The sequence below is a fragment of the Cibotium barometz genome, chromosome 53 (assembly GCF_041138505.1).
Source record: "Cibotium barometz isolate CiBa-2024 chromosome 53, ASM4113850v1, whole genome shotgun sequence".
Classification (NCBI taxonomy): domain Eukaryota; kingdom Viridiplantae; phylum Streptophyta; class Polypodiopsida; order Cyatheales; family Cibotiaceae; genus Cibotium; species Cibotium barometz.
Genome location: NC_141098.1, coordinates 1,694,349 through 1,706,752, shown reverse-complemented (window position 1 = coordinate 1,706,752; position 12,404 = coordinate 1,694,349). Strand labels below are relative to the sequence as shown.

Below are 12,404 nucleotides of genomic sequence, written 5' to 3'. Positions count from 1 at the left end.
GTCCAAAGCCTCCCATTCACCATGCGAGCATTTCCACCTTCTAATAGGGTACACCATAGTTAGATTTTGCTTGCCATTTCCACCTTCTAATAGGGTACACCATAGTTAGATTTTGCTTGCCTATCTGATACCTGCATCTTACCATTGACATTACCGCTGAGCACTTTATTACATCGCCCTTATGTTCTGCCACCTTGGTGGTCCAATCGCCTTTTAGAAATGTATCTAGAGCTTCAAAGGCCCCATCTTTGTTTATCCACATTGTTGGGGTGCGATGGAACTTGCCTGCTTTGAAAATAGCAATAAACACATGTAAAGGCATGAAAAGAGATACACTTATCCTGTGGGATCCATATGCAGCCTTTAGGCTTGACTGAATGTCATGGAAAATCCTGCGCTGAAAGCTCTCCATTGTAGTGGGGTCTGGAATGGGCCATTCCGGGCTATTTAGTGCAGGAGGAGAAATTGGCTCAAGTGCTCCAAACCTTCCCCTCTGTGGCACAACATATGTTGCAGCAATGAAAAATACTCCTCTATTTGCAAGTTCGGAACTTGTTTCCCCAGCATACATAAGCCTACCTAGATCAACATGACATGCTTCAAAGGTCCCTGTAAAACATTCTAGAGGCTGCCATTCCACACATGTTGAAGGGAAAACATCTGCATACAATAGAATACATTGGAGTTCTTGATATTCACATAGTCTTCATACAAGCATTTCTCCAAAGCAAAGAAACATTAAACAAGTACTGAAACTTACAGTTAGTTGGGAACCGTGGTGAGTTCTCATCTTCAAGATGTATTTGGCTTGAGGTGTAAACATGTTGCACCTTTGCAAGCCGCTTTCCATCCTTGTTGCAAACTTTGAATTCTAAGATCCTTCCTTTCCAGTGATGGCTTGTGGAAGCCATGTGCCTTCGAGGAACCTTGTGTGCACCCCTCAAACTGGGCTGCATTGTTATCCACATGAACCGCTTAAAAATGGTAGGAATCCAATAACCTTCATCATCCTGTACTGTGGAAATAGCCATGGACTCGATAGTGGATGATGGCCTGCGTACACACTGAAGAGCCATTAGGGAAAAACGGAGCTCATTTTGGGGCCCTGTAAGAAATTCACTATTTTTCGATTTATTTCTCTCCTAAAAGATCTCAAAAATAATAAAATATGGAAACGTGGCTCAGAACTGTCAGTAAGGACCACTGAACTGTCAGTTCAGAAAAGAATAAGATAATCTTTTGTCTAACTAACACGATTTTGCATTAAATATCTCCTTAATTTTTTTTGTTTCTCGAAGATTTCGCATCTCTTTTGACGACGTGTGCAGGCCTCTCATAAAGAATCCATCACTGAACTTAATGATTGTATGGATACCGCCACACTTCCACAATTCATGTTACAAAAAGACTATGAGATTGAGAAGCCAACTTTGCAACCTCAGAAGCACAAAAATGGCCGATACTAGTGAAGTACAATCTCAGAAGAAGCGATTATATCATCTTCACATCGACTTAGAAGAACAATATGCTCCAGCACAAAAAAGACGAAAGGTTACGGTGCTAAATGCTCAACAACGGGAAAATATGAGAAGAGAAGGGCTCCAACATATTGACTTATGGTGTGATGGAAGTATATATCCAAAATGTCCAGTACAAAACTCTACACCTCCATTTGTCAATCCAACCACACTATTGAGGTTTGCGGGCGATGGACAAAATGGACTTCTTGGTTATATTTCAGCACAGTCTGCATTTGCAGAAACATATAAAACAATGTACCTACAAGAAAAGGGAGCCAGGATTCAAGAGATAGCTATTCGTGCAAAATTGGAGCAGCAGTTGCAGAATGAAATTGAGGAACATTCAAAGAGTAAAAAAGAGTTAACAAGATCAAGAAGGAAGAGAACCATGCTTGGAGACAGACAACGAAGTAGGAAGGTTAAAAACATTGCAAATTTGAAGGCTGGAACTGGTGGATGCAAGCGAAGAATTCAGGAAGCAAGGTTAGTTTGCAATTTTTTATTTTTTAAACTCAAAAATACTCTCAAATGACTATGTATTTTGTCCATTAATGCAAAACAGGATTGGAAGTGTTGAATAATATAGGCATATTGTGTTGTTACTATATTGTTACTATAGGAAATTATTGGAGCCTGCAAAAGAAAATATGGATCCCAACCTTCTTCCAGTTAAACAAATGAAAGGATTGCTTTCTTGTGGTGTAGCAAAAGGTTTGATTGAAGAAAAAAAATACAAAACAATCAAACGCAATGTTGTAGAGGACTTTATATCCAATAATCAAGTTGATGGTACTACAATCCAAGAGGTTCTTGATGTTAGTGGAGTTAGCAGGAAGGGATATAGTTCAATTTTCCATGCGATATCCTCAACTTTGAGAGATCAAAGGATTAAACGAGTTTTACTGCCAAATCCAGCAACAGTGTGGAAGATAAGAGGTCATTTGAATGAAAGTATAGATGAGTTTATTGGACCATATATCCATATTGAAGATATATTTCATGGTGCTAAAGGAACCACTGTGTATGACCCTTGGAACAATATATTTGTAGATCTACAACAACTTCAAAGAAGAATGGTCGAGTTTTATGGAATAACATTTGAAGAGTGCAAAGGCATTTTGAAATTTGTTATCAAACTGGATGAGTGTGAGGTTGTAAAGGAAAAGAAAATGGAAAGGATTACTATCACATTGATGAATGGAGCACTTGATACATCATTGAATGAAGCGAGTTCGAAGTATTTTAGTGTGCAGTCGGAGAAACACATATGGTGGTTGGGCTCATTCCAGGTATGATCATTTTTTATTTCGTACTTGATTTTAGTCAATGTTTTCAAATCTTTTATAGTAAGACTTTTGTTTTGTATAATCACAGGTAAAGACAGAAGACCATGAAACACTAGATTGGGTGTTTCACCACACGGAAATACCAAGAATAATTAAAAGACAGGTGCAAGGAGAGAATCTCCATGTTGCAGGAAAAGGTGATTTTCAAGTAGAGTGGCACATGGCGGGGGATCTTAAAACACTTAAGTGCATGTATAACGTTAGTAAAGGAGGTAACTCAAAGTCTCCTTGTCTTTACTGCAAAGAATCAGCGCAAGTAATGGATTCTAAATGGTGGAAGAGAGCACCTAATAGAGATAAAGTTGACCCTGACTTCAAGGCCATTCTTGACATTCCACTATGTAATGTTCACATATGCACATTGCATGCTCTATGTCGAATTATTGAGAAATTGGTATTTTTGTATATTGGATTTGCTTGGAAACTCCGTCCCGAAAGAAATAGAAAGGATGCTCTTCATGCATTGGAAAAAGTGTTATCCGATATAGGTCTGCATGGAGGTGATGTTCATATCACAAAGGATTTTAAAAAGTCTAGCAATGGCAAGGAGGTACCAATCAAGCCCTCTATTGGTGGTGTTAAGGCAAGAAGATTCTTGTCTCGACCCAAACACAATAGTAAGCAAGTAAGGCAAGGTAAAACAGTTTCAAGGATTAGTTATGGATTGTGGAAGCAAGTCCATAATGCCGTGAAAGATCATGAGGCAGATGGGGAAGCACGAAATGTGAAGGCAGAGGTGTGGAGGTCTCTTGATCAACTCTTCATGTTCTGTGACAATGTAACATGGACAAAGAGTGATTACAAGAACTTTGAAGAGGCAATAAAACATTTTGGGAAGTCAATGAAAGACGCATGGACAGCCTGCAATATAACTCACTACATGGTAAAGTGATGTCTTCTTCTTTTACTTAAGTGTGATCCTCTTTTCTTTTATAACTTACTATGCATTCTTATGTCTTTGTGAAAACAGCATATTATCTACAACCACCTTCCCTATTTTGTCAAAAAGTATGGATGCCCAGCAATTTGGTCTACCCAAGGCATGGAGAAGTCTCACTACATGGCACGTAATGCATTTTTCAGACACACACAACACTATGGAGGGAGTCAAAAGGCAAATAGTCTGAAGGAAGTCTTCCAATGGTTTTACCGAGGCATTCTACAAAGGCTGCATGCTAAAAGAAAAGTTGCTAGCTCCAAAGTCAAGCTTGCTTTTATTCTAGCCCAAAAGCAAAGACGAAGACAAACTTTGGACAATTCAATGGCAGCAGAGAGACATAGACAGTGGAGGGATTCGAAGATATTTAGAAACCATAAATGGACAAGTAAACATGAATAGCAGTTTGTAACTTATTGGTATTATGTCCACATGTTTTCAAACTCAATCAATAGATTTTTATTCTGTGGAACAAGTGACTCTTGGTGTAATGCCTATATGTTTTGACTCTATCAAAAGTAAGTCTTTTGTGAAACATGTGATCTATATTAACAAGCATCAATACATCCATATATTAACACACAAAAAATTCAATCAATACTACTTAATTATGCTAGACATACTGTTGATCCTTACCAATAAAATACTGAGTGTCAAACACTTTTAGAAGCTTTTGAGTGTGGGAAGAGTACTGAAGTGTCGTACAATGATGGGACAAATGCAAAAGGGTACTGATCGTCCGTACAGACAAGGAACTGATGAGGATCAAAGACTTTGTACAAATCAGTTCAACTTCAACATAATGTTTGTGCTATATTTGATGACTAAATCCTATTACTCCCAAGGCTTGCGAGTCGGAACTCTCTTTTTGAACTTGATTGGACTCTTTTTCTTCCTTATTGGCTTGATGTCGACTTTCTGTTTATCAATGCTTGCCTCTGTTGCTTGTCTGAGAGGGGTATCCTTGTCTTCAGCTATCTCCACGTGTTCTTCTTCTTGGATTGTGTGGCCTGATGCAATCATGGGTGGCTCTCGGAACCTTATGAGCTTGTGTTTTCCATAGCCCTCTAGACATTTGGGCTCCTTAACACCACATGCTAATGCATAAGAAGTGTAAGACAAAAAGTAAGAGGCCCTAGAGGCCTGCTTATTCACATAATCCCCAAATATATCTATGGCGGACAACCTCTCTATTAAAATGATCTTTTCCTTTTGCCATGGAAGATCATGTCCACCTAATACCCTAGACAAACATTTAAAGAAGTAAACAATGGCTTCTCCATTGTTGCTCAACTGCCTATGGTAAATCAAGATCTTAGCACTACCTAGATCATGAATATAATGAGCTAGGCTTGACATTTTGCCAAACCCAGCTGGCCTGCTTCCACTTGATCTCTGGAGGAATGTGTCATCCTCAATTTGTAGCTGCCATGTATCAAAAGATTATAGTGAGACAATGATACATAACTACAAAACATTTAAACACAACATAAAGTATTTGATTTGAAGTAATAATATCATACCCTCTCATTTTCATCAGCAACAAGAAGTTCATCTTTCCAAAGATTTATTCCTCTCCCCTCCAGTCCAGCCTCTTCTTTAAGTTTTCCCTTATGAAGTGATGAGAGATTCATAGCTTCCTGGGTGAGCTGGAAGGCAGCTTCATCTGGCTCTTGGAAACTTTCAGCCTCTTTGAAACAAATAGTAAGGGCCTCTGCAGGATCAAAGGTTGTTTCCAAAGCTAGCAGTGAATGGTCATCCTCTATGCCAACCTCCTTGTCAAGCCTTGAAGCCTGGGCAATAAGGGAAATGGCATAGTCCTCCCTCAAGTTGAACATACACTCTATATCATGGAGGAAAACATAATCTTTACCACCAATCAAGACACCTGGAAGCATGGGCACTGCATAGTTGCTGCTCTGAACATCAAAGTCTTCAACTGGCTGTGCTGCCCTAAGAGTCTCAGTCCTTAGTTGAACAAGGTCAAGAGCAGCCACTTGCAGCCCCTCATCCTCGAGGTTGATATCTTCTTCCTGCTCTGCTATATCTGTTGCCATAGGAATATCCTCTTTTACCTCTGCCACAGATATATCTTCTTCTTCAGTCTCCTGCCCTTGCTCTTCTAGAGATTGCTGTTGAAAGACAATGTACATAAGGAATGCCATGTTTTCCTCAAGCACTCTACACTTTCTGGTGTGCAAGTTACAACTGAATTTATATTCCTCAGGCAGGCTGTCAAACCTTCTATTCACATGATACCTCAGCTTCTCAATGGAGACAATATGATTTAAATGCACAAAAACCTTTTCACCTTCCACAATCCTTCCTGCCTCTGTCAGTTGTTTGAAGGTATCCCAATGGTCTGAAAGGAAATCTCTGTGATGGTCCAAAAGAGAGCTCATAGTGAACTCCCTGTTGAAAATACTGTGGTATATGTGGAAGTTCCTTTGAGCCTTGCACTTGTGAAGAAAGTCAAATAGGAGCAAATCTGGAGATTTGTCCTCTTCTGGTTCCCTTTGTTTTGAAAGGGAAGACTCACCTTTCTGCTCTAGTCTCTTGCTTTTGCCTGAAGCAAAATTTATATAACATGAATTCTATATGCTCACATATGCAATCAGATAAAGTATAGGATATCACCAAACAAAACTCTTCATCAGCACACATGAATCACCTGGTGATTGCTGTGGTCTGAGTATAGCAGCAGAGAAGTCCAACTTCCTCTTGAAAGGAGGGGCCTGAGGATCAACTGTTCCAAAGCAGAAACATTTCTCATCATCAAGAAAGACATCTCCATGGACATAGAAAGCAAAACAATGAGCAAACAGTAAAAACCAAAAGAGACACAAGACTTTGCAACAAAACGCGATGCAGACCCATTTGAAAAATGTAAAGTGCTCTCCTCGCATTTTGTTGCAAATTCTGAATTTCTACTCACATCCATTTCCAATCAAATGTTAGGGATATCTCACAATGTTCAGGACAGTAAATGATGCAAGGAGGTATTCCCCAGTGCAAAAGAGATTAAAAGAAGGAGAAAAAATAAAAACCAGAACAAATATCAGAATTTGCAGCAAAACGCGATTTGGAGCATTTGGAAAAAATAAACCTCTCTAATCGCATTTTGTTGCAAAATTCTAAATCCTACTCATATCCATCTCTAATCAAATCCTAGGGTGATCTGCCAGATTTCTAGGCACTGAGATTTAAGAATTCTACAGATGGAAGAAATATATGTCAGAAAACATTGGAAATGGTATAGATCTCTGACCTTTCTTTTCCTCTTCCATACTGATGGAATAGCCCTGGAGATTGTCCTGCTCTCTTCCAAAACTGAGCTGTAGCACTGGTAACCTAGAGATCTGGTAATGGTAGTAGTCTTCAGACAGGTTGCAGAGTGGATGGAGTGTGTTGGGTAGAAAGTGGTCAAAGTGGGAGAGAAGAGGATGATGGGAGGGTGCTGGCAGGGATGGAATACGGGGAGGGAAAAGTGTTAATGGATCTAATTATGAAATCATGATTGGCACAAGTTCCAAGGCAAAAAGTGACCCACAAATTTCAAATCACAAAAGATTTGGTGGGACCCACACGTGTTAAAAAACGACTATATCTCACACGTGTGGTATTAATAACTCCATTATTTGTATTTTGTAATAATCTACTCTCCTAACTCAGTTCTCTTGCATCTCTACCTCCCTACTCCACACCATCAGCATCCAGACCAGCAGCAGAGGTTCACACCCAGCACAGGATACTCATCATCAGCACAGAACACTTGCAGATAGCTTCCAGGTTAGTAAGAAAATCTTTTTCCTCTCCTTCTTGTTTAATAGTATATTAGGGTAAGGAATTGATTGATGTGATGTAGGTTACATATTATGATAAATATTATATGCATTTTTTAGATTTTCTCCACTGCATGTAGAAGCAGGAAGACTTTTTATTTGGCCCTGTTGAATGAGAGTTTGATCACTTCTTGATGTCCATAGGCTCAATCTATGTTGCACCAAGCTGCATACACACTGAAATGACTAAAGGCATGCTGAAGTATGTTGTCTCTAGAATTTGCAGCAAAACGCGAGGAGAGGATTTTAGAAATCTCAAAATAGTGCAAATCGCATTTTGTTGCAGATTTTAAAATGCTTCTTTATCCACCCATTTCAGGCTTGCATAGTTCTTCTATAAACACAATATATATTGTTTGTAGTTGGAAAGATAGAGAATTCATCATATGAATGCAAAATCATGTTGTTTCAAGCATTTGCAGAAAAACGCGATTCTGAGCTGTTACAAATTTCAAATCTTCATAATCGCCTTTTGTTGCAAATTGTTCAATTTTGCTTCATCCAAGTTGTCATCACCTTCTTTAATCATTCTATGTTCTCCATGTTTCTTATCTTTTACTATTGCTTTGTATGGACCTTTTCAGAGTGATGGCAAGAACCAAGGCAACTGCAAGGAGGTCTGGCAAGGGGCCAGGGCTTGCAGCAGCAGCAGCTGGGGCTGATGTCAAGGAATCTAGTGTGCCTACAAAAGGAAGAGTTGCACATGGCAGGAAGGGGAAGCCAATGAGCATGCTACAGCAAAAGTCCAAGAGGTTAAAGCATTCTGCTGGTGTGCTAAAGGAGATCAGGAAACAGCAAAAAGCTATAGGCTTTGCAATCCCCAAGGCACCTTTTCAGAGGCTAGTGAGAGAAATCTGTGATAGCTGGCACCTTGGTTTCAGGTGGAACAGGACTGCCATTCTCTCCTTACAGGAAATGGCAGAGGATTACCTGGAGAAGTACTTTGAAGATGCAATGCTTGTAGCAGCCCATGCTCACAGGGTAACTCTGATGGCCAAGGACTTCAACACATTGTCCAGAGTGAGGTGGAGGTATGACAAGCTGGTCCATCCTGTGGAATGGCAGGACATTAAAATGAGAGACATATTATTAATTCCACCTACAAGGAAATTGAAGGCAGACAAGGTGAAGGTTGTTGAAGTGACCCACTCAATGAGCACCAGAGGGAAAGCTGCTTATGAGGAGTCACTGAAGCAGCAAAAAGAGGAATCCAAGTCTGCTATAAATGTGGAGACTGTACAGATGGAGCTACAGATACAGAGAAGGTTGCAAGAGCTGGGCCCTAACATAGTTGTCCATATTGAAGATGATTTTTCAGAGAATAATTTTGACTTGACAAGAGCATGCTTGGCAGCATTGGCTCATAAGAATGAGTATTGCTCAGATACTATCATTCTTGCAATGCTCTAGTAAGTGTCTTTTATTTTACATTTGTTTGCAAAACAATCCTTATTGTACCTCCTCCCTTACACCTTACCTTAATTATTGTTTTGTCCAATGTAGCATGATGAGAAGCTGGCTGAACCATGCTGTACAGCATACAGTTTATATTATTGATCCTGCAATTTCCTTCAAGTTAAGAGATCCAAAGGAAACTCCCATGGATATTTCCAATTGGTTCAGACACTGTGATTTTGATCATGTTGATATTTTTCTACTTCCATACCATAACAAGTATGTGTGTGGCTGCTTCTTTTGGGATTTTCCTTCAAGATTGAGTACTCTTGTAGCCTTTGATTTCTTAATGCTTTTTTCCTTATGCAGTGACCACTGGAGCTTTGCTTCTATTGACATCCAGCAGAAGCAATGCTTTTTATTCAACTCTCTTAGAAACACACATAGAGAGGTTAAATTGTAAGTGGTTTGTGTGCTATTTTTAACTTTAAACTTCATTATTTGGATTTAATGCACACTAACTGAATTATATGTATTGCAGTTGTATTAGAAGACTTCTAGATGCATTGGATCAGTGTCCTCCTAATGTCAATCTTTTGGATTCAATAGAGCCAATAGATTTAGAGGTAGAAAGTTGCTCCCTCTACTGATGTCTATTTCATGCTATGCCTTTGAACTTATTGAATAATTTTATTTTGTTCAGACATTAACAGTTTCTAACATATCTTTCCAACTATCCAGACACCACAACAAGATGATTCAAGTAGCTGTGGGTGGAGGGTGCTGATTAGTGCCAAATATATACTTTCAAGCTATTTTGAGATAGGACAGCCAGAGCTTGTAAGAAAAAATAATTTTCATTTAGCTTCAAAAAATTTGATATTGGTACAAAGTGTTCTAAATCATCATATCTCATTGCAGATGAGAGAAGATAGCTTCAACTCGAGCTACGTGTATAGTTTCAGAGCTGATATAATTTGGAAGTTTTTGAAGTATGCCTTCCCCAAACCTATTGTACCAGCTACTGTCGAGTTAGGTGAGAGCTCTAAAGTCCGAGAAGGTGTCATACACCTTGATGACACAGATGATGCAGATGTGGTGCCACAAGAACAAGGACCTAGTGCTGATGAGGAGAAGCCACAAGAACAAGGACCTGTTGCTGCTGATGTTATTGAGGAAATGAGGGAGCAACAGCAAACAGATGCTCCAAGGGTAGTAGAGGAGACAATGGAGCAGCACCAAGAGACTGTACACGACAAGATGGAGCAACAGAAAGTAGATTCTCCAAATAAAGATGATACGGTGAGGTTGGACCATGTAGAGCAGCCTCTAGATCAACCTGTAGATAAATAGAAAATTGTTGTCAAGAATATGTTCTACATATGTAATTAAACACTTCTGTACAGAATTTTACATTTTTGAATATAATACCTTTGTTTATGGAGTCTGTGTTATCTCAATTTTAAAATTTTCAATGTCTTTGCATTTTATTGATCTCTCTCTTCTTTTGAGCACCTGCAAAAAAGCAATATGAAACAATAGGGTAAAGTAAACTAATAGCAGTGCTTAATGAGACTAGGATAAGTCACATGGTATACCTTCTTATTGTTGTAGATAAATAAAAAGTCCTTTGAAATAGAACCTTCTGTCTCAAATAGAATGTCATTGCGCAATTGAGCTAGGGAGCAGCATTGTCTTAATGTGATATTGACTAGCACATCACCATTCTCAACAACATCAATATCAAGAAGTTTATTTTCTGCACCAAAAGAATCTTCATCTTGATCCATAGGGACTAGTTTTGTACCTAGCATTCGACTGCGCTTATAATAAAAAGAAAAAATAAAATTTTGTGATGCAACCATGTACTTCAGTTGCATAGAAGGTTGGACAACCTCACAAAACACTGAACTACATGTCTTCTTATCCCAACCTTTATCCAAAAATTGTGGCATGCATGCCAGACTTGTTGCTTTAACTGTGAACATTGTTTTTGAAACCTTCACTGGAAAGGTATTAAACAAGTCTACAAAAACTGTGAGAGGCATGCACAAAGAAATTTTTATTATCCTTGTGGCAATATTGGGCCTAAGAGCTTTCTGTACTTCTTTGAAAAGCTTGGCTCTGTATGCCTCTGTAACACTAAAATGTGGGAGAGGCCAATCCACTGAATTCCATGCTGGAAGGTCTTGTTTTCTTAACACACCATGTGTGTTTGCATTGTCCAGCAACTGATAAAAATGATCAGTAAAAAATATACCGGATTGAGCTAGCTCTGTTGCACATCGACCTTCGTATTGTTGTTCTCCTATCGATCCATGCAAAACATCTATAAATCCCAGAATACAATCGATGTTTTGCCATGTCTCATACGATGAAGGGTATAAATCTGAAATAAAATATCACAAGAATATCAATAAGCAAAGAAAGAAAGCTTTGTCTTAAAAATCCATGCACCTCATAAAGAACCAAACCACAATAGAAAAATATACAATTAGGCCTGTGTTGCGGAAGATCATTTGGATAGTCTCGCAAGACAAGTTCTTTATGCATGTACACATGCTGAATCAAAACTTCTTTCACCGATATCTTTCCTCTGGTGATTTTAAAATCTCGTACTCTTCCCTTCCATGATGCCAAGAAAATATTTTTTGTCTGGGGTCTCTTTCTTTTACTAGGTTGCATGAGCACCCATGCTCCTTTCGAAACAGTAAACCTTTCCCAAGTTCCTTCCGTTTTGACTGTACTTGAATTCTCTACCGAAGAAATAGAAGAAGCAGGTCGACGGGGTAAGGATGTGTGGTATAATTCTGCCTTCATAGCATTATCATCCACAGAACGTCTTCCACAAGAACGACCATAGTTTTTATTCACCATGGATACCTTGTGAATCTGTAACCACAGCAAAGTAATGTAAACAAGATAACAAAGTGAAGTTTCAAGAAAGAGAAAGTAGGCAGACAGATAGTTGACAAGAAACATCTTACTCTAAGCCAAACTGGATCAAGGGAGCAGTTTTGGAAAAGAAGAGGTTACTGCACAATGAGGTAGTGGTGTAGAATGGTAGACCTTTCGAAGGAAAGGCAGCACAACAATTCAAAGTTCAAAGGGAGGTGGAAGCGGGAAGGCCCTTGTCAGAGAAAATGTCAGACTAGATTATATCTTCATGTCCAAAGATCTTGTGAGAATAAAAAACCAATCTCCACATTAATGTAGCACGCTTGTACCTACATAAAATATTGTTTCTTTTATCTATTTTCTTTTATTTTTGTGAATTTCCAACGTTACGTTGGCCCTCTGTTCATTGGTTGAGAGCTTATTTTTCCAAACCGTAAAAGGCCCCAAAATGAGCTCCCTTTTTCCC

The 12,404-nt window shown here is 38.9% G+C and overlaps 1 protein-coding gene across 2 annotated transcripts; it reads right to left on the bottom strand.

Annotated features, from left to right (window-relative positions):
- Positions 1–10,240: 10,240 nt before the first annotated feature.
- On the bottom strand, positions 10,241–12,148 carry LOC147608171 (uncharacterized). Of its 2 annotated transcripts, XM_086789132.1 has the most exons (5): positions 11,533–12,148; positions 11,301–11,429; positions 10,639–10,751; positions 10,472–10,555; positions 10,241–10,379 (listed from the first exon to the last, which is right to left on the bottom strand). In XM_086789132.1, exons 1-4 carry the CDS (start codon positions 12,020–12,022, stop codon positions 10,478–10,480), a joined length of 810 nt encoding a protein of 269 aa, XP_086645258.1. In that variant the 5' UTR covers positions 12,023–12,148; the 3' UTR covers positions 10,241–10,379; positions 10,472–10,477. The 2 variants fall into 2 exon arrangements, with proteins under 2 accessions (XP_086645258.1, XP_086645257.1); XM_086789131.1 differs by having other exon boundaries at positions 10,639–11,429.
- Positions 12,149–12,404: the final 256 nt, after the last annotated feature.

Excerpts from the sequence above, each read along its gene's own strand:
- LOC147608171 (XM_086789131.1), bottom strand. The coding sequence starts at position 12,022 with ATGTTTCTTGTCAACTATCTGTCTGCCTACTTTCTCTTTCTTGAAACT. Across the intron at positions 11,430-11,532 it reads TCCGCAACACAGGCCTAATT|ATTTATACCCTTCATCGTAT; the intron begins GTATATTTTTCT and ends ATTTTATTTCAG. Across the intron at positions 10,556-10,638 it reads TTATCTACAACAATAAGAAG|GTGCTCAAAAGAAGAGAGAG; the intron begins GTATACCATGTG and ends GCTTTTTTGCAG.